This window comes from Phoxinus phoxinus, assembly GCF_949152265.1.
Source record: "Phoxinus phoxinus genome assembly, chromosome: 25".
Classification (NCBI taxonomy): Eukaryota; Metazoa; Chordata; class Actinopteri; order Cypriniformes; family Leuciscidae; genus Phoxinus; species Phoxinus phoxinus.
Window position 1 is genome coordinate 14,940,437 of NC_136900.1, and position 22,926 is coordinate 14,963,362.

Below are 22,926 nucleotides of genomic sequence, written 5' to 3' on the forward strand. Positions count from 1 at the left end.
TAACCAAGAAAGTTATTCAGATTGCACTCAAATGACCTACAGGCGCTCTTGACCTATGTTGGTTACGTTGAATTCGCCTTTAAAATTACTGACAGGTTTATTTTAAGAGTCGAAAGTGTCTGCCTTTTACATCTATAGATAACTTAACGGTATATGTCGTTTTTATTATTATTAAGGACTATATGGCGATTTAAAATCACGTGACACCTTCTGAGGATGTTTTGTGTTGCTCATCAAGGAAACCGTGATTTGCAGTTTCTTTTTCTTTGCGTCACTTGAGTTTCACAACTAATCCACGAAGTTTGCAGAACTATTTTTGAACGCGCCCACGGTAAACAGTGTGCTTCGGGACCTTTTGGATGGTAATGCCCAGTCAATTACATTTCCTTCGAGATCATTAAACACAAATCCGGCTTGTCTTTTAACAAGGCATTCCCGTGTTTTAATGAGGGTCAGGGAAGGTTAGAGTTACTTTTAATGGACGACCCCCCCCCCCCTCCACCCCCTCCCCCCTCTGCAGCATCACTGTTCAGTAGACTCTATTTTACACGTGTGTTTTACAGCTAACCACAAAACTTTGAGCAAATACGAATTCACTGTAAAAATGTGCTGCCTTAAATTAAGTACGATTGTACATTTGAACTTGAATTACGTTAAACTGATTTAAAATCTTGTATAACTTATAAAAAATTGTTAAATGACTTAACTTATTTGTATGAGTTATAGCAATTTAAAAACTTTTCTTGTCATGATTTATTGATCATATCATTTTAACGACCAACAATAACAGGAGCCTCATAATATTCAGACAAAGTTTTATAATATTCATTTTATATTTTACAGTATATTTGAATATTGTGTGATCTCCTTCTCACATAAATTGCACACTTCAACACTTTATCATGTTAAACTAGAACCACCCTATATTGTCAATGCACTTCACTAGTCATCAGCTGTCTTGTAACTAGAATGCAATTTCTTCTGGATTCTGACATGAGAGCCGCGCACCGGTCTATATGAGCAAAAGAATTGCAATGTCTAAGTCATGTTTCAGTGTTCAAGGCCCGGTAAATTACAAAGAGAGAGAGAGCAATTGATTTCCGGATTCGTTTCATGATTCATTGCATTGCATTAATTCTGTAGGATGACATGCATGAAATACATTGTTGTTTCAACACTGATGAGGAACTGAGCTCAAAGTGATACTAGATCTGATGTACTTTTAAGAGTAATTGGTTAGAAAATGGTTACACGTTGTAGGAACGCTGGAATTATATGAGACATTTGTCATGTTGTTGATTTCACCTCTAATATACACAGTCTATCAGTCATTTATCATCAGTCATCTGAGGTACAACTTTCCCCTTTAAGGCATGATAGCTGTTCCTGTTTTTATTGAATTCAAACCACATTATATTTAAATTGTTTTATGGTAGATTGCCGATTTCTTCACTGAAACTTTGTGTGTCAAGCTATAGCATAAGTCAGAGATGATGTCTACTAAATGAGGTGCTCCACGCTTGGCTAATGATGCTTAATGAAGTATTCCGAAAAGTGAAATTATCATTCAAAACTGTGCCAGGAAGAGGCAAACAATCTGAAGGGTTGTAACACTCAACCACTCAGCAGCTCAAAGAACAAAAGTACCATGCTGAAAATTAAACTAATGATGAAAAAATATGCATTAATTTTGCATTTGAGAGGACATGGGAAATGTCAGACGTATTTAAAAGGTTAATCTTTTATTCAACCACTAATAAACACAGCAGGGAAAAAGAAAATTAATCAAGTGTTCTTTCACTGGACATATTAAATAATCTTATAAATTAATAACTGTCCACCAGGCAGTGTATCCCCCCCCCCCCCCCCCCCTCCCCCAAATTAAGAAATTATCATTCATATCAGTAGAGGAGGCTCAAATTGAAAGATTTACAGACAGTACAGAAAGTTTCCATAGTTATTTTAAAATTTGTTCTGAGACATCTTTACACGTTGGCTAATACATTTTCATTGAGTGGAAATGTTTGCTGTCAAATCATGTTAAATTCTATGCGACCAGATTAAAGGGACCATTATACGCATCCTCATGCATAACACAAAAGAAGATGTTTTAAAGAAAGGTTTAAATATTTTTGTCCATGTGAAAGTCAAAGGGGTCCAAAACATCATTGTTGGGCCCCATTGACTTTCATTGTATGGACAGAAATAAATTTTTCTTTATTAATCTTCCTTTATGTTCCACAGAAGTCATACAGGTTTGGAACGACATGAGGGTGAGTAAATTATGAGAGAATTTTCATTTTTGGATGAAGTATTTCTTTAATCTTCACTGAGATGCTAAGAGAACCAGCACTAATGTTCTGCTACATTTATAGGAAATTGTCAGAACATGATGGATGTGGATCATCACGCTTTACAGAAGGCTGGGGTGAAGTTTGCTGACATTTAAAAAAGCTGTAAGTTGAACCCAAACTTAAATTTTTTACCTTGATTATTGATCACATATATATTGCTATTGAGTGTTAGCAGTCTTTCTAGAAACAACAACTTTAAGATTGTCCTCCACTTTCTTAGCCCTCGGTTTTCTACTTGAGCTGAGTCTATTTTGATGTATGAGTGGGAAAAGTTTGCTCTGGTGACGGGCTAAGGTCATGCTTATGTTATTGAACTCGGTGCCAGGCACGTATGCAGGGAGTGAGAGAAGGACTTGGAACAAAAGCGGATTCACCCGCTAGGCAGCATATGCCTCCACACTGCCATTCCCTACAGGCCTACAGCACACATCCAGTCAGATCTGCCGCTCTATGCCCAAAAAATAGCTCTCGTCTCTTGTTACCACATACTGAACACCTCTCGGTATAAAGAACACTCTCCGTTGTGTGGGATACGGAAGGACATAAACCGTTATTGTTGACTGCCTAGTATTGAAGTTTTCAGTCAGTCACTATGTCACTAAATGTGTACTCATTGAGTTAAAAATAAACTTAAAGTTAAAGGGAATTGTTTTGTAGGTATTTCATCTTACATTTTACATTAGTTTAATTTGAGATGATAAACTTTATCATATATTTTAATTTAATATGATATATTTCATATTATTATTTATTTTTTATTATTATTTAATTAAATTATTATTATTATTAATTACTTTTTATATTCTTCATTATATATATATATATATATATATATATTAGTATTTGTATAGTATATATAGTATAATATAATAATATATAATATGATACTATATATTCATGTGTATATGTGTGTTTTTAATATTATACCATGTTATATTCAACTTTTATAAAACTATAAAATATACACATAGAAAAGTGTAATTGTCACAATGAAAGCAGTACTTTAAAAATAATTAATTTAAAATATACTTTCCAAATGATCCTTGTTTCGACCTGCCAAGAAATATTGATGCTTTTATACACTCATAACAAGGCTTATTTCTTACAGTCTAGTCACCAGCTGAGTTTCCATGAAAGATATTCTGTCCGTTGCTCTCTGTGGTGTGACCTTAAGCACAATGGGGATCCCATGCTGCCCCAAGCACCTATTAATAACACAGAATTGTGATTATTCATTGTAGACGTCTTAGCTTGTGGAATCAATGAAGCATTGTCCTCAGTATGATGAAGATCTCTGTCAGATAGAATAGCCCTCACCTGAACTAATATGTTAAGGGGAGTCACAACCTTTTTGTTTCAACTGCTCATCCACACACTTGTAAAATACAATACAATTTCACTTGTAGCGTTTAAAATTATTGATATTTAAACAAAATAATTAACAGTTTATCAGTATAGGCCAGAATTTCAAGTACATACCTATACATTTGCTTGTATAAATTCTTTTTTTTTTTTTTTTTTCAGGCACAGCCACTGACCATTCGCCCGCTGCAAAAATAAACTAGGGTTGTAGCTGTGTAAAGCCAGAGTGTGCTCATGCTGAAAAGCTTATGGGCTGTAGAAGGCCTTCTGGTCGGAGTATTATCAGCATATGGGACTTCTGATCCTATCACTCACATTTACCTCCAACACCAACTGTGCATCTGTTCCCGCCATGCTGCATATCCAGCACGCTGCTCAGCCCTGCAAAGCCAGATGTGCCGTGGCTTATCCGCGCACACACATCTTATGAAAGTGGGCACTGAGTCCAGGAGGATTGGACTATGATGGAGCTTGAGTGGTGAAGAAAGTGGTTGAATGAAATCACGTTTCTAATGGCGTTCACACTTGTAGTTCGGTTCTCTTGATTCGCTTCGTCCTGGTTTCGCTTGGCATTCACACTTTTATTGTTAACACCAAAAATAAAGATACAAAACAAAACAAAACAAAACGGCGGAACTTACCGCACATCCAAATCAAAGCTGTGTGCGCTGGGCTAAAACACAGCTAGAAAACAGTTGCACACACAAACGAAGATCTGCTGGAAGAAGATGGTGGTTCTGATGCCTGTGCCGAACTGTAAGAGGCAAAGTAGCTCCTATGACGAGAAAAAGCAGGGCTGCATCCGAAATAGCATATTTCCGTACTGTATAGCAGGCGAAGAACAGTATGTGACAACACTGTAAAAAATTATATGATCAAGAAGTTGACAAGATATGTTTTTACATTGCTTTAACTCATCAAAATAAGTTAAGTGACTAGTTAGTTAAATTAGGAACTCCAAGGCACTCGAAATATGTGAAAAAAAGTTAAAAAGCCTTTATTGATGGATGGCTCTAAACATTAAAAATGGTGACATCCTGATGTCCAACATGATGTCACCATTTTTAATGTTTAGAGCCATCCATCAATAAAGGCTTTTTAACTTTTTTTCACATATTTCGAGTGCCTTGGAGTTCCTAATTTAACTAACTAGATTCTGTATCCCATCCAAAGAGCACCGAGATTTTTACACCCTGAAGCAGCACTTCTATTTGCATCCTTTGCTTTGATAAGTTAAGTGACTTTCAACTCAATTTTTTAAGTCAGTTTAATGCAATTTAAGTTGAAATGACTTAAGCATCCAAGTTGATTGTACTTAAATTATTTTAGGCAATTTTCTTGTTGTCTTAGGTCAGTGTTGCGTTCCTTTTGCAGTGGAACCACACCAGAGTTTGTTTAGAAGCAGACCGAGACCCCCTGAAAATGTGGATGGATGGATGGATGGGAGCGCTCACACTTATTCAAATGAACCGCACTAACAGAGCAATTGCACCAAACCTGCCAAGTGTGAACACACCTTAAGAGAAATTTAGATTGCAAATGGGTTGGCAGGAGTTGTGTTTGTCCTTTAAAGTTAAAAAGGTTTGATTGGCCAGTGAACTGCATATAATTAGAGAAGAATTATTAATGAATGGCTGATTGTTATGAAAGCAGCTAATAATTGAGAGCAGCAGTTTGTCTTTTAACATTTTTACTTCTGATTTACATTCACTCTGCATGCGTTTGTTTTCTTAGCACTGTAACGCTCCATTGATCAGTGATCATGGGAGCCGAACAGCTGAGAGAGGACATGATGGTTTTGGGATAGCGCATATGTTGCCCGCACCCTGTTTGCCAGCTGCAGCCCTTTGTATCACTGCAAGCCCGACAACTCTTTACAGGTTCTTCTGTCAGGTAATAACCACCAGCCTCTGACTCTGCCTACAACCGGCTGTGCGGCAAGATGGATTACCCTTTGATTTCTGCAACGAGGAGATGATTTCGTTTGTTGAGCTTGATGCTCTTCAGCACGCTAAGTCTAATGATTTCTCTTTTTCAAAGGAACTCGTGAGATTTGTTCCTGATGTGCTTTATTGCGGAGCCAGATTCATTATGGGTGGTAAACAGACAGGAGAACACACACATGCTCTCGTCAGCAGAAGATTCTGCTCAGCATATTGTAAGCCTTTGATGCTTTTGCAAGCAGGTGTTCAAGGATGCAAGTCTTCAAACACAGCGATACTTTCACTTGCCTGACTAGTATCTCAGATGGTGCTGTCGGAATTAATAATCCACTTTACTTTTTCAACTTATACCCATTGTAAAGTCTCTCTTATACGTATTTAACAGGGATGCACCGATATAAAAATTCTGTCCACTAATTATTTTCAAATCGTGGATGATAACTGATACATAAACAATATTAAATTCATTACTATTTAGTCTAAATAAATAATGATGATTTATAACTAAAATTTATGGTTTTAAATGTTCCATTTAGGCGTCACAACATTATATTGTACAGTAACAATACTCTCACATAGTATATTTGATACTATGTGAGAGTATTGTTTTATGCTTGCTGTTTTTTATTATTTTTTACTCCTTTTATTTTTCTTGTTGGTTGATTGCATTATTGATAGAGGATATGTATGTACAGCACTTTGTTAAACACCTGTTGTTTTTAAAAAGTGCTATATAAATAAACTTTGACTTGACTTGACTTGAAAATGAAAAATGGATGTTCATTTTGAGATTTATTAAATATTCTTTTTTACCAGGGTGATGGCAGTGCAAATGTGACTTGTGTAGAGAGAGCACACACACCTCTTCACATGAGTATGTTGAGTAGCTTACAGGAGATTGTTGGAGTATTCAAAAGGTAAGTAGAGAAGGTAGTCTGTTATCCGACAAAAAGTAAAGCTGCGTCCCAATTCAGAGGCTGCACCCTTCGAAGGGCACATTCAAAGGCCGATTGCGTCATTGAAGGATACAGTAGATGGATCCTTCGTGGCCTTGCCTACCCCATAATTCCATTGACAACCTTTTTTTTTTTTATGGAAATTGCCAAATTACACTTTTAAACGTAAGTACTGGGTTTCAGCTTGCTCAAATATCTAAAGAGTAATGACACGTGTAAAAATAAAAAAAAACTTGAAAATGGTTCAAATGTTGACTTATGTCTATGTGATTATGTAGTTTATACTACTAGTGCAAACACACCCTAAGTCAATCAAGTTATCTAAGTCAAGTAAGTTAACAGTATTATTATAAATAATTACAATATGAAAAACCTTTGCGTCCTACAACATACATTAAACTCACTGAACAGTTATTTAATTCATCAAATTAATTTTGCCAGCCTTTATAGACCTTATTCACAGCAGTGCCATCTTTGATTTTAACAGGGAATGAAAGCGAGACTGTGAGGGATAGACATAAATCTCTTCAGTGGTTTGAACTGTTATTTAATGTTTTTGGATTGTTCTGCTAACAAAACACGGCAAAAATATATTTTCAAGAAATTTCATAGACAAAAAAAACTCCAGACAGCATGAGCTGTGAAAATGTATGAGTGATCTAGGAGCTTTATACAGGCTTTTCACAGCGGATGCCATTGAAAACACAGTCTATCCCTCACAGGCTTACTTTCATACTTGTCATGGCGCTGCTCCGAATAAGATCTATTAGAAGGATTTGTGCATATAGTTTTATATATAGAGTCTTGTGTTCCCAGAGAGTACCAAAATATTGCACTTTTGTCAATTGCACAGCGTTTTTTAAACAACTTTACATTCAGGCCACATAAAACCTCAAGCCTATTTTTCCACAAGTATACATCTACAACTGGATAATCAGTGTTTTGTAGGAGTTGAGAGGGGTTAGTCAAATAAATTGCGAGGGCGGTATAAATGAACCCCCTGACACTGTTCAAAACTGTTTAATCTCTTTTTCATGTGCTACATAATTCATCGAAATGGGATGAATTAGAGATGAAACGCTATCATATGTTTATAAATACTCCAGCATTAGGATTTTACTTCCCCATAAATCTGCATCCGACCGCAGTCAGGACCCGAGGAATAAAACCCCAGTAGGACAATGATATATTCCCCCGCTGCCCATCGGGCCATTCATCCCGACACGCACACACTCTTCCTCAAACATTATTCCCTCCATTGATGCCCCTCTTTTCAAATCTATTTCAATTTAAAGATGCTTGACATGCCAACAGCGGAAGAGTGACTAATGTTGGTTCGCTATACATCAGAGCATACATCAGAGTAAAGGACTCTCTCTCTTTCTCTCTCATCCCTGTCCTTAATTTCTCAGTCTCTGTTTCTGAGTTAAATGAGTGAGCAAGCGGCGGTCCGGGTTCAACGTGGTCACTGCCGAAACAGGGGAGTAATTACCAGATCAGCTCTGCTAAAAATGCAGGCAGGGTGTTCGGTGACCTATCATCCACTAATCTGCATAGTGAAGTATAGCTTCATAACTGTAAATTGCTGACTTAATTAAAAGCTGGGACCTTTCTGTCATTTAATTACAGGGAGAAAAGGTTATTGCTTAAACGCAATTTTCCAAATGCGATTTCTTAACAGTTATTAACGGCGTCGCTATCATTTATTGTTTCAGATTTTTCAATTTAGAAATGGCCGCCGCTGACAGAAGTAATGAGTCGGAGGGGGAGAAACTCAATCTCGATAGCGCACACACGGCTGCCATTTGTTTCTCACAAGTGGAGCCGATAGCAGGGGGAAGCTTGAAAATGTCACGAGGAGGACGGCCCTTGATTACTGCAGTTTTTACTATAGCGATTAAACCAGAAGTGGAGTTTTGAAGAGAAGTTCATTAACATTTCTCAAATGAGCAGGACGGGACAGTGGTTAGAAACTTGGAAAGATAGGGGGGGTGGGGGGCTCTTGATACACTGTAGGAAACAGATGAAGAGGGGGCTCCTGATATAGGAAAAGTAATTTTTCTCATTAAAAAGTTTTACACAAAGAAATATTTTTTACAATTATTTTACATGGATATGTAATAATGGATAATAATATGGATAATAATACAAATATTATTTACTTGAGCAGAATAAGTTAATAATTGCCAATAGGTTGCTTCTACGTTATCATTTATAATCTTATACAGTCAAGGCTTTAATGTCATAAAGTTTGCTACTCATAGAACTCAGCCAGGGTAGCGCCATATATCATTTTTGACAGGAATGAAAATGAGGCTGTGAAGGATAGAATACCCTATACAATGGATTGTTTCACAACATATGATGAAACGTCATTCTGAAAAGAAAAAAAACTTCCAGTAGACAAAAAATCCATAAAACCGTTTTAAAAGTTTTAAAGTGTTATGAAAATGACATGATCTAGGACCTTTATACAGTGCGTGCCATTGTAAAGACAGTACTTCTATACCTCACAGCCTTGTTTTCATCGGCATTAAAGGGTTAAAATGGTAAATCAGCGCTTCCAGGTTCTACGTCAGAACGCCGGCTCAGTATTGGCCGGATTCAGTCTCTCTGAGCCCCTCTTTTCCGAGAGCCTACTCTGCTCTGATTGGTCAGATGGACCAGTCTGTTGTGATTGGTCTATCGTTTACAGTGTGTGTCGGAAACAAAACGCCTATTACCATATCTGAATTTTAGCTCCGGTGGCTTCCACAGCACTACACAGTGATACGAACAGATCCAGTTCCAGCGCGTTCTCATCCTTTTGAAGTGCATACAAAGTGGATTTGCAGCCCTGAAAACAGCATCTTCTTGACATGTCAACAACATGAACCAAAGGCCTCAGAAACAACTAGAGTGTTTGAAAGCAGGTCAAATTAGACCCATGGCAACCAATAAAGACCATGGGCTGGCTACATGCAATTTTATTACATTGTTACGTAGTTATACCAGGAAGCATGATTGGAATTGCTGGCAGTTCAGAATCAGTTCTTTCTTTTAGGAGGCAATAGCTTTATTTGTCGTGCACTTTGATCTTTAAAACGGCAGAACTTTTACATTCACAAACAGCTATATTACACACTGCATGAAATGTATTCGAAAAAGCAATACGGGCACTTCAATGTTTGTTTCTGAGAATCTTGTCTGAAAAAACGTCCAAAAAAAACGTTTTATTCAGTAATTTGGCTTAGCATGTAACAATCTGGTCTTTTCTCTCTGCAGCGTTGACAGCATTGGCCCACTTGCTTCAGTTATTTCACTGAAGTATCACATCAAGTGGAATGGCCTACAGCACATGGTTCATGTTAGCCCTCTGGCAGGTAAAACGTGCTTGACCGGACCTAATTTATACCAGCAATAAACACGTCAACTCAGCATGTCCTTCTGACCTCCCCAGCCCTACCCCACAAGCCCGATTACATGTTTTATGGCACAAATTATATTGAGTTCAGTCCATTTAATCAACATATGCGTCAAACGGAATTGATCTGCTTATTATTTGAAGATCTGGTTAGGGCCAGGTTAGGGCAACTCCAGTACCAATAACATTTGGATATATCAACTTTTACGAGCAATACATTATGAATCCAAGTATTGTAATGTTACTGTGGGTTAAATCATTCCTCTTAAGATTATTATTAGGTGACTTTTAAAGTGTTTTAGCATGTGTTGATGTGCAATTATGTGCGTTCATAGCTGTCGTGAAATCAACTATATAATGTTCCAGATATTTTCATCAATTGTTTTTGCTGCTTAATCTTGTACTGAGTATTTTTGCTTTTCCACCCGGAATGAGGTGCTTTTTCCAACAACTGTTAACCCTGAGCAAATGTTGTTTTTAATAGGCTATCTGCAGTAGAGAAGAATCAAACACGCTCTCTCGTAAGTAGTGTCGGAAAGTCTGATTCATTCTAGTGAATCGGTTCGTCCTAAATGGACCTCTCTTATATGTAATGTATTTATCGTTTGGTCCTTATATGTTTTTTTTTTCTCTTATCGTTGGAAAGTTTGATTCATTCTAGTAAATCAATTCATTCAAAACTGACCTCTCATATCTAGTATTGGAAAGTTTGATTCATTCCAGCGAATCGATTCATCCTTATTTGGTTCTTTCTATCAAATGTATCTTTGGAAAGTCTGATTCTTGTTGGTCGGTTCGTTTTGCAGGGAACATGTAAAATGAACAGATAAAAAAATTATTCACAGATTTGTTGCGATCCAATGCAGTTTTCTAAGCCATAAGCGTGTTTTTGTTGTAGTTTTTTGTATACATACCTGTCCAGTTTTGATAGGCCTGCTGTCGTCTTAAGTCTTTTGTTGTTTGATTAACATTAAAAACAGAGACAGGCTGCTGTCACTTTAAGACAATGCACTGATCCATAATACTGATACTGATACACATGCGTTGTCTTTCTCGACAGTTCATGTTCACTTAAGACATAACCAACTGTTTGCCAGGATACTCGCCAAGACGGGTGTAACGAGGTTAGTTGTTATGGGATAGAGGAGGCGGGAACCGGCGAACATTCCAACAAACTTTTAATAATAAAATAAACAAATACAAAACGAAAGTAAAGGCAGCAGCCCCTCATGGACGACTGCGGCCACATATAAACAAAACACAACATAAATAGTCCAGGCCTGGTCCTCTCTCGTCCTTCATGGTCGTCGCTCCTCTTTTCATGCTTCCGTAGCTCCTCCGTGAGAGATACGAGACCGGTGCGTCGTGCAGGTGTCGCTCATCATCAGTCAAGCCACAGGCTCAATGGGCATGTTGACATCATTTTTGTGTGAATTTGTCCAGTCAAGACTTGAAAGAGAACTCAGTGCACTCAAAAATCTTCTTAGAGCATCCCTGAGTTATCTTTCGCGTCTTCTTGTGCCCGAATGTTTAAATCGGCACGGTTTAAATGAGTTTAGTTTAAACAAAGATAGCAACGTGTGCTGTTCAGGTCTCACGCATCGAACAAAGTTTACAAAGAGTGACTGTTTTGTCCACACTTTTTGATCATCACAGTTGTAACTTATTGGGAAGCCAGAATGTGTGTATCTATCAACAGAAACATACATTAGCCAAACTCTGTCTGTCTGTTTTACTTGTGGTTATTTTAAACAAACCATATAATAGATGATTTAAGATGAACTGCGGTGCAAGTGCGTGCCGATCCGTGGGTGGAGAACGGCATGTTAGATTTTTTTTTGCAGAATACCCTTAGACCTTTATATATAAATGGTTTTTTAAAGCCCTCTTATGATAGTTTGTAGCTTGTAGCGTGCTGAAATTATGCTAAATTATGACTAGATTGTAGCTGTAGTTTCAAAGTAGCTTCCATATTAATGCATATTATATTGGGTAATATATTCATTATATTTGATCATTAAATTCTGTAATCACTGAATTAATTTTCTTTGAATGATTATTGTCAGCTATTTTACGTCCCTATTAGCCACTGCTTCTTGTTGTTGGTGTTAGTTTGTAATTGCTTTGTGACTGATTAACTGTGGACAGTTAATCCGTGTTCTTCGGTTGTCTCTGCCGGGTCAGTGTCTAAATCAAGAAGAAAAACTCCAGCATTCCTTTCACAGTGGCACTTTCACTGCGCTTTCCCCAAAAACCCTGGACATATGTTGCATCCAAACGATTCCCAGCGTGAACCTGATCCTAAAGTGACACGTGAAAACACCACACTGCTCCAAATAGAAGCCACTCTGCTCTCTAAACACAACTTTTCACTTAATTAAATCACTGATTTACAGTGTTCTCCTCTCTAGCGGAATCACACACTCCTTCCGCCCAGCCCCCCTCATCACCCCTCCCCGCTCTCACCCTGAAATATTCATGTTGAAAAGAACACATTTATCCAGGCTGCTAACATCATGTCATTGCTGCTATTGTCTGATGTCAACCTCTTAATTATAGCTTCTGATAGCGATACAGTATTTCCTTCATTTCTGTTCATCGCTCAACCTCTGCTGTCCCCCCGCTAAAGGTGATTAGCGACATTTTATGTCATATCGTTCGTCTGTTTGACAGCCAGCGCAAGTGAACTGGATTAGATTGGACGGCCAAATGAGATAGGCCTGAATCAAATTAAAACAGCAGAGATTATACAATCTTTTAATTATGCTAGCTCCGTTCAGACAAGGAATATTACCTCTGTGTCTTTCTTTTCTTGTAACCTGATGTAAATTGACCATTTAAAAGTCTGCGTTCATTCATAAAGTAACATTTTCTGGGGCTTGAGGAATGTAATGCCACAAAATGAAACAGAAGGGATCATATAAATGCCATGTTTTGTGAAATAGCTAGCAAAAAAATCTTCAGACGTGAAGTTATGTCATGTCTCAGTGTAGAAAATGGTTAGGGATGATGCAACTGATGCTTTTCATACATGAAACCAGTCCTGAAGTGGTGACAGTCTTTCAAGATCCCCCGTGATCCAACATCCCAACGGTCCAACCTGTCAGCCCTAAACATGAGGAGTAAAGGGGAAAACTTAGCGATACTGTGACCTTGATGATAGTGTGGCAGTCATCCGTGAAGAACCTTGTTCCACTCGGAGGAGATGGAGATATTTAGGTCCATGTACCTAAGCCCATTTAGGCGCCGCTAGCATTGGCTCAAGCTAAAGTAAAGGACTGTTTCAGAGGATGCGATGGGCGTGCGGATAAGACAGGTACTCCCAGAGCAGAAGAGGTCACCCTGGACAGGTTTAGGAAATATTTATGTCTCAAATCAATTTGTTTTTTGCACTAATATTGTCAAGCGTGAAAGTCACTGCAGTACTCACTTAAACATATAGGGTTAGCTAATGATGGCTAGATTTTTCTGTCAATTATGGTCAGCTTAAAGCTTATCTCTGTCTAAGAGAAGATATTTTGAAGAATGTTCAAATCTTGTGCATGAAAGTCAAAATCATATTTTGAACATAGATATACATTGTAAATATACAATATTGATCAAGTGATTTAGTACGACTAGTCAGCAAAAAACACTGACACTATTCAAAATATGTCATGCAGAATTGGAACGACATCAGGGTGAGTAAATGTATTTAAGTATTTATTGTGGAGTATTGTACTTGATGTCATGTAAATCTGTTTTAAACATTAGGAAGGTGTTAGAGTGCAATAATTTTTGCAGTTTTTCTCTTGAATTGCATGTCAAATGGGTTATATCTCACAGATATCTGGTCAGGGTTTGAGGTTGCGTGTCATGTTCTGGACTAATGCACTCTGACTTCAGATTTCATAAAAACTGCAGAACCCTCTTTAACATCTTAATTATTCATGTCGGTGAAAACATGTTACACAAAAAAGCAAGATTAGAGCATTCACTCCATGATAAAACAGCTCCCCTCGATTGAGCTAAAGTGTTCACAGAGACCAGAGTAAGTTCAAACAGATTCAAGTCTATGAAAGCGTGATCTCCATTAAATATTCAGGCTATTTTGACAAGTCTGTAACGTTGGGTTTGTGTACTTAGAGAAAGATGTCATAACGTCGAGCCCTTCATTTCATTTATCAATGAGAAGTTTGGACTAGGTGGTTTAGGTGGACAATTTAAAGGGATAGTTCACCCAAAAATGAAAAATTTGTCATAATTTACTGATCCTTAAGTTGTTCCAAACCTGCATGAATTTCTTTCTTCTGCTGAACACAAAAGAAGATATTTTGAAGAATTTGGTTAACTTGCTGTGTCCCATTGACTTCTATAGTATGGGGGGTGGGGGGTGTTATCCTTTTAACGCTTTTACAATTACTAAAACTATCCTAAAAATAAAGCAACTAAGGTATTGGCTGAACTTAAATTATGTTTAAATTTGTTTCCACTGTTTATTTGTTTTAATATGGGAACCGTGAGATGAGGCCCCGCCCACACGTAGTGACATCAAATCGGAGGGGAAATTGTCTTTTTTCTTTTTGCCTTTTTTGAGTTGAAATATTTTTAGTTCCTCTTTCTAAATTTATGTAATTTAGAAAGTATAAATTTAGTGCCAATGAGGCATGTTGTGGAATTGTGATTCAATGTAAATACACTATATTTATCGTTTAGATGTTGCTTGCAGCTCTAGATTTACATTATTGTTAAAGTAACCATGGAATCAAAAGTGTAAACTCTTTTTTTTATGGAATATTGCCGTTTTTGATACAAATTATGCATCCATGCACAACATTTAAAATGCATGTGCCATTGTAATCTTTAATCAAAATAACTTCCCTGCCCTACCGTCATGTTTACTGGCGAGACAACCTGTCACTCACATGACATCATAGCAATAACAAACCATAACGATCCAATCAATTCCTGATGGAAAAAAACAAGTCCTGCCCTACACGTTTTCTTGTTCGAGAAGCCATTTCACTTGGAAATACATCACAATATGGAAGAAATGACTATCACAACTTCTGTTTCATGACAACTTTAAATTTAAGAGTAATATAATTAGCTCATAAGGACATGAAGGGGTAGTTGATGGAGGTATCTTATACTTGAATGTACCGTTAAATTTGTCTCCTCTGTTTAGTCGTAAAGCACTTATGCATTTTATTATCACCAGTTAAACTCTTTTAAGTTGCAGTAGGAGAAAAATTATCAGCTTCTAATGGATTTAAAGAGCATTTAAGTGAGTAAGATGCAGCCTGTCCTGTCCAGGCCTTCTCCTGTGTGCAGCACTAATGATTAGTGCTCTTTCTGTGTGTTTTGAATCTCCAGTAGATAGATTGAGGATGTTGTGTCAAAGCACCCTCATCGCTTTATTCTCACATTCACCTCCTATGTCTCCCAGTTCTGAGTTATTTCCTCACTGCCACCTAATTAAGATTATCTTTAATTTGCAGGATTACAATTAATAGCTTGCTGCAGGTAAGTGATTAAGAGTTACCTGGTAATGACCCCAGGAGGCTAACTACAGAAGGAGGAGAAATGATGACAGCTCCTCAAGCCCAGCACGTCAGGCCACAATTTAAGATGGCCGATTTGGAGCGCTCCCCATGAGCCAGCAACACAATGGAGGAGTACACTTCCCCGGTCTGTAATTAAGGTCCATTGAGGGAAATTACCTTCTGATAATTACCGGGTAGTTGTCAACGTTTGTTATAGCGTGGTGAGTCTCTGTCTTCCTCGCCTGGAGGCTGGACCGGGTTGGGCCTGGTCGCCATCACCTCTCTTGAGGGAAGGGGCTGTATGTGCCGGGATGAGCGCTCAAGTAGAAATTTAGGAATTAACAGGAACTCTGGACCTTATTGTGGAGAGGATGAATTTTGGTGATTATATATCTATATATCTGTCTAATGCAAATTATACATTTGTTAGTGTAATTATACGTTCGTTACAGTGTGTCAAGTGTAATTATACATTTGTTAGTGTATTCATGTTTGTTACAATGTAATTACATATATGTATTACAATGTAATTATACATTTGTTACCTATAATATACTGTAATTATACAGTGTTATTATGTTTAATACAGTGTAATTATACATTTTTTTATTTTTTACGAGAAAAGTAGCGATTCATCTGAAGAAATGTAGCGATTCTTTCAGAGGAATGTAGCGATTCTTTTGAAAAAATGTAGTGATTCATTTGAAGAAATGTAGCGATTCTTTAAAGGAATGTAGCGAATCTTTTCAAGAAATGTAGGGATTTATTTAAAGAAACGTAACAATTAATTTCGAGAAAGGTAGCGATTCTTTTCAATATTGTTTTATACATTTGTAATAGTCTTATATATTTATTATGATATAATTGTTTATGATATAATAAGTATTATAATACATTTCTTACACTGATTATTCATTACATTGTAATTGTGTGTAATGTGTACAATGTAATAATACATTTGTTACAGTGTTATACATTTATTACTATGTAATTATATATGTTTATTACAGTGTTATGAAAAAAGTAGCGATTCTTTTTGAAAAAAGTAGCGAAATTTTTTTAGAAAAGTAGTGATTCTTTTTGAAAAAAGTAGTGATTCTTTTTTTGAAAAGTAGCAAGTCTTTTTGAAAAAAGTAGCGATTCTTTTTTTGAAAAGTAGCGAGTCTTTTTGAAAAAAGTAGCGAGTCTTTTTGTTAAAAGTAGCGATTCTTTTTGAAAAAAGTAGCGATTCTTTTTGAAAAAAGTAGCGATTCTTTTTTTGAAAAGTAGCGAGTCTTTTTGAAAAAAGTAGCGAGTCTTTTTGTTAAAAGTAGCGATTGTTTTTGAAAAAAGTACCGATTCTTTTTGAAAAAAGTAGTGATTCTTTTTGAAAAAAGTAGCGATTCTTTTTGAAAAAAGTAGTGATTCTTATTTTGAAAAGTAGCTATTCTTTTTGAAAAAGTAGCGATTCTTTTAAATTTTTCTTACAATATAATTTTGCTTAATTAGTGTGTTATCGTGTTAAAGTGTAATAACACTAACAAACACTAACCAACGATTTACAATGTAAAAAAACATTTGTTACAGTGTTATCATACATTTATTACAATGTAATTATATATTTGTTACAATGTAATTATTCAGTTATTACAATGTTATAAAACATTTGTTTAAGTGTTATTATACGTTTATTACAGTGTTGTTATACGTTTATTACAGTGTTATTATATGTTTATTATAGTGTTATTTTATGTTTATTATAGTGTTATAATACGTTTATTACAACGTTATTATACGTGAATTCCAATGTTATTATTCATATATTACAATATAATTAGGTTTATTACAGTGTTATTCAAAAATTTATCGATTCTTTTTGAAAAAAGTAGCGATTCTTTTTGAAAAGTAGCGATTCTTTTTTTGGAAAAGTAGCGAGTCTTTTTGAAAAAAGTAGCGATTCTTTTTTTGAAAAGTAGCGAGTCTTTTTGAAAAAAGTAGCGAGTCTTTTTGAAAAAGTAGCGAGTCTTTTTGAAAAAAGTAGCGATTCTTTTTTGAAAAGTAGCGAGTCTTTGAAAAAAGTAGCGATTCTTTTTGAAAAAAGTAGTGATTCTTTTTTTGAAAAGAAGCTATTCTTTTTGAAAAAGTAGCTATTCTTTTACATTTTTGTTACAATATAATTTTGCTTAATTAGTGTGTTATCGTGTTAAAGTGTAATAACACTAACAAACACTAACCAACGATTTAAAATGTAAAAAAACATTTGTTACAGTGTTATCATACATTTATTACAATGTAATTATATATTTGTTACAATGTAATTATATATTTGTTACAATGTAATTATACAGTTATTACAATGTTATAAAACATTTGTTAAAGTGTTATTATATGTTTATTACAGTGTTGTTATACGTTTATTACAATGTAATTATATATTTGTTACAATGTAATTATACAGTCATTACAATGTTATAAAACATTTGTTAAAGTGTTATTATACGTTTATTACAGTGTTGTTATACGTTTATTACAGTGTTATTTTATGTTTATTACAGTGTTATTTTATGTTTATTATAGTGTTATAATACGTTTATTACAACGTTATTATACGTGAATTACAATGTTATTATTCATATATTACAATATAATTATGTTTATTACAGTGTTGTTATACGTTTATTACAGTGTTATTTTATGTTTATTACAGTGTTATTTTATGTTTATTATAGTGTTAAAATACGTTTATTACAACGTTATTATACGTGAATTACAATGTTATTATTCATATATTACAATATATATTACAATATAACTATGTTTATTACAGTGTTATTTAAAAATGTATCGATTCTTTTTGAAAAAAGTAGCGATTCTTTTTGAAAAGTACCGATTCTTTTTTTGGAAAAGTAGCGAGTCTTTTTGAAAAAAGTAGCGATTCTTTTTTTGAAAAGTAGCGAGTCTTTTTGAAAAAGTAGCGATTCTTTTTTTGAAAAGTAGCGATTCTTTTTGAAAAAAGTAGCGAGTCTTTTTGAAAAAGTAGCGAGTCTTTTTGAAAAAAGTAGCGAGTCTTTTTGAAAAAGTAGCGATTCTTTTTTGAAAAGTAGCGAGTCTTTTTGAAAAAATTAGCGATTCTTTTTTGTAAAGTAGCGATTCTTTTTTAAAAAGGTAGCGAGTCTTTTTTTGAAAAGTAGCGAGTCTTTTTTTGAAAAGTAGCGAGTCTTTTTTTGAAAAGTAGCGAGTCTTTTTTTGAAAAGTAGCGATTCTTTTTGAAAAAGTAGCGATTCTTTTTTGTAAAGTAGCGAGTCTTTTTGAAAAAGAAGCGATTCTTTTTTTGTAAAGTAGCGAGTCTTTTTGAAAAAAGTAGCGATTCTTTTTTTGAAAAGTAGCGATTCTTTTTTTTGAAAAGTAGCGATTCTTTTTTTTGGAAAAGTAGCGATTTTTATTATGTTTGTTACAATGTAACAAAACATTTGTTAGTGTTATTATACATTTTTTACAATGTTATAAAACTTTTGTTACATTGTTATTATACATTTATTACAGTGTTATTATACATTTATTACAATTTTTATATACATTTATTACAATGTAACTATATATCTTTATTACAATGTTTTTTTAAAGTAGCGATTCTTAATTGGAAAAGTAGCAACTCTTTTTATTATGTTTGTTACAATGTAACAAAACATTTTTACAGTGTTTTTAAAAAAAATTATCTACAATGTTGTTATACATTTATTACAATGTAACTATATATGTTTATAACAATGTTTTTTTTAAAGTAGCGATTCTTTTGGAAAAGTAGCGATTCTTTTTTAAAAAGTAGCGATTCTTTTGAAAAGTAGCGATTCTTTTTTAAAAAGTAGCGATTTTTTTTAAAAGTAGCGATTCTTTAAAAAAAATAGTGATTCTTTTCAATATTTTACATTTATTACATTATAATTTTGTTTAATTACTGTGTTATCACGATACAGTGTAATAACACTAACAAACGTTATTACAATGTAAAAAATTTGTTACATTGTTATCATACATTTATTACAATGTAATTATACAGTTTTTACAATGTTTTTATACATTTATTACAATGTAATAAAACATTTGTTACAGTGTTATTATACATTTATTACAATGTAATTATACAGTTACTACAATGCTATTATACATTTATTACAATGTAATAAAAACATTTATTTCTGCGTCATTATACAGTTGTTACAATGCAATTATATGTTTATTACAGTGTTATTATACGTTTATTACAATGTAAGAAAAACATTTGTTACAGTGTTATTGTTCTCCTGTTCTCCTTGCATGTACAGATGCAATTTAACAGCCAGCCAAACTCCATCAATAAAGTACAGATGAGTCAGGATTCATCTTAGTCTTTGCCGTTTAATAAGATGCCAGGTACATTATGAATTAGGAGTAAAAATATGATGCTTTTACAAATGCAAAACAAAGGATGGCATCCAAAGATTGAGGAGAAGCTGACTGAGTGAAATGTGATCACTTATTTTTTCTAGAGAACTCCCATAGAGGGGCGACAGAACAAACAATACAAGTGACAAGTATACTTGAAGCAGAACACTCCCCGCCAGACATCCTATTAAGTCTTAATGTTCCTTAGACAGCAGAAGAACAACCTCTGTGATTGGTCTGAGATACTTTACTTCCTTTCCAGATCCATTTTTAGTAACTTTCAACTGAACCTTGCGTACTCTCCCATCAGTGCTTGGAAATACTTTGGACACAAGAGCCATAGGCCATTTGTTACGAGGGCTCTGATTGTCTTTTAGAAGTACAAGATCTCCTTCTTGAATGTCAGGTTGGGTAGTATTCCTTTTGCTACAACTTTGTAGTGTTGGGATATATTCACGTCTCCAGAGATACCAAAGCAAGACTCTGCACCTGCTTCCACTGTTGTCTGAACATGTCACTACCTGAGAAGTTCCCAGGAGAAGGAGGAGCACCAACCTTCTGACTCGGAAGCATTGCAGGGGTCAGTATAAGAGGTGAGTCAGGGTCTGAGGAGATTGGAACTAAGGGCCTTGCATTAATTATTGCCGAAATTTCAGCCATAAATGTGCATAGAACCTCATGTGAGAGGGGACGAGACCCATACTGCATCAACATTGATTCCAGAATCCTCCTCACTACACCTATCAAACGTTCCCAAGCTCCCCCCATGTGTGAAGCATGGGGCAGATTGAATTCCCATGAGCAAGAGCAGTTTGTGAGGTACTCTTGCATCTCTGGGTCCTTCACCATTTTGGAGAATCCCAGTTCTTTGCTTGCAGCTACAAAGTTAGTTCCACAATCTGACCGGAATTGTCTCACGGGCCCTCTAATGGCAAAGAATCTCTGTAGTGCATTTATACAGCTGGGGGTGTCAAGGGATTCAATTACCTCTATGTGAACAGCTCGTGTGGACATACAAGTGAAAAGAATAGCCCAACGCTTGCTCTCTGCATGACCTCCTCTTTGTACGACGAGCTGAGACTGAGAAGGGGCCAAACACATCCAAGCCAACATAAGTGAAAGGTGGGGATGGACTGAGACGCTCCTCTGGAAGATTTGCCATTTTTTGACACTCCGTATTCCCACGCAACTTCCTACATACAACACACTTATGTATGACACTACTAATACATCTCTTTCCATTAATCAGCCAGAATCCTGCAGTGCGCAGAGCTCCTTCGGTGAAAAGACGGCCTTGATGCTTCACTTGATCATGGAAGTGACGAATTAGTAAGGTGGAGATATGATGTCGTCCAGGTAAAACAATGGGGTATTTCTCATCACTGACCACAGGTGCATGTGTTAAACGACCACCAACTCTGATTAGCCCATGTTCACCCAAAACAGGATTCAACTTAATTAGAGGACTATTCTTAGAGATTTCAACTTGTCTCCTCAGAGCACTGTACTCTCCTGGAAAGACAGACTTTTGGACCGAAAGAAGGATGACCTTTTTGGCTTGGGCCAACTCACTCAGGCAATAAGGTTGATGACTTTTATGCCAGCTTGTATGTTTGCAGGTCTGTCCTTTAGACATAGAATGAAAGGATCGGGCAACATGGATCAAGCATGTCACTGCTCTCAACAGAGACTTCCATGTGGAAAAGCGCTCAAAACGTTCTGGGTCAAGTGGTTTCTCAGTTATACTTGTGGCAGCAGTGCTCACTTGAGGTAAAGGTCGAACCTCGGAATCTGTCTCTGGACTCACCAGCTCAAAGGTGTCTTGCGAGTTTCGATCACTTTCCAAAGGTCTATAAAGAAAGTCTGGTCCTGTCAGCCACATGGTGTCAGTGAGAAGAGGAGCTGAAATAGACCTTGAGGCACAGTCAGCTGGATTGTGCTCAGTAGGGACAAAATTCCATTGCTCAGCCTTTGATGATTGCCTGATTCTTTGAACACGATTGTGCACATACACATAGAACCTCCTACTTTCATTGTGTAACCCAATACGACCTTGCTGTCGCAGAAAAACTTCACAGAGTCTGGTTCAAAATCAATCTCGTCCAAGATGAAATCGGAGATCTCGACAGATAACACAGCTGCGCAAAGTTCTAACCTAGGAATAGTAGGTTCGTCTGGAGGTGTCAATTTAGCTTTACCTAAGACGAAACCAACGTTGGTCTGTCCATCTTCATGGATAGTCTTAAGGTATGCTACTGCTCCAATAGCCTTTTACAACTTTGTAGTGTTGGGATATATTCACGTCTCCAGAGATACCAAAGCAAGACTCTGCACCTGCTTCCACTGTTGTCTGAACATGTCACTACCTGAGAAGTTCCCAGGAGAAGGAGGAGCATCAACCTTCTGACTCGGAAGCATTGCAGGGGTCAGTATAAGAGGTGAGTCAGGGTCTGAGGAGATTGGAACTAAGGGCCTTGCATTAATTATTGCCGAAATTTCAGCCATAAATGTGCATAGAACCTCATGTGAGAGGGGACGAGACCCATACTGCATCAACATTGATTCCAGAATCCTCCTCACTACACTTATCAAACGTTCCCAAGCTCCCCCCATGTGTGAAGCATGGGGCAGATTGAATTCCCATGAGCAAGAGCAGTTTGTGAGGTACTCTTGCATCTCTGGGTCCTTCACCATTTTGGAGAAATGGTGAAAATGGTGAAGTATTTCCAGGTCTTGCAATGAATTTCTCCACATTTCCCACTCTCTGCATTTCTCTTCTGGGAGGGGCTCGTCCCAGTTATCTATTCCCTTTGACAGCTCTCTTAACAGGAATCTTCCATGAATCGTGACAGGTGCTGCAAAGCCTAAAGGGTCATACAAGCTGTTAATAGTGGAGAGAATGCCACGACGAGTCAAGGGTTTGCTGTTATCTGGTGAGTGGAATGTAAAGGTATCTGTTGATATTCTCCAGTTCAGGCCAAG

The 22,926-nt window shown here is 36.2% G+C and overlaps 1 protein-coding gene across 2 annotated transcripts in view; it reads left to right on the forward strand.

Moving 5' to 3' along the window:
• The window catches only part of LOC306993805 (uncharacterized protein), an 88,539-nt gene extending 83,973 nt beyond the window's left edge, over positions 1–4,566 (forward strand). Inside the window, exons 11-13 of one of the 2 annotated variants that reach the window (XM_079603906.1) lie at positions 2,245–2,273; positions 2,376–2,456; positions 3,879–4,566. In XM_079603906.1, coding sequence (XP_079460032.1) covers positions 2,245–2,273; positions 2,376–2,393 — 47 coding nt within the window. In that variant the 3' untranslated portion in view covers positions 2,394–2,456; positions 3,879–4,566. Of the gene's footprint in view, positions 1–2,244; positions 2,274–2,375; positions 2,457–2,679; positions 2,916–3,878 lie in introns of those variants that run through there. The other variant, XM_079603907.1, reaches the window with a different exon arrangement.
• The last annotated feature ends 18,360 nt before the right edge of the window (positions 4,567–22,926 follow it).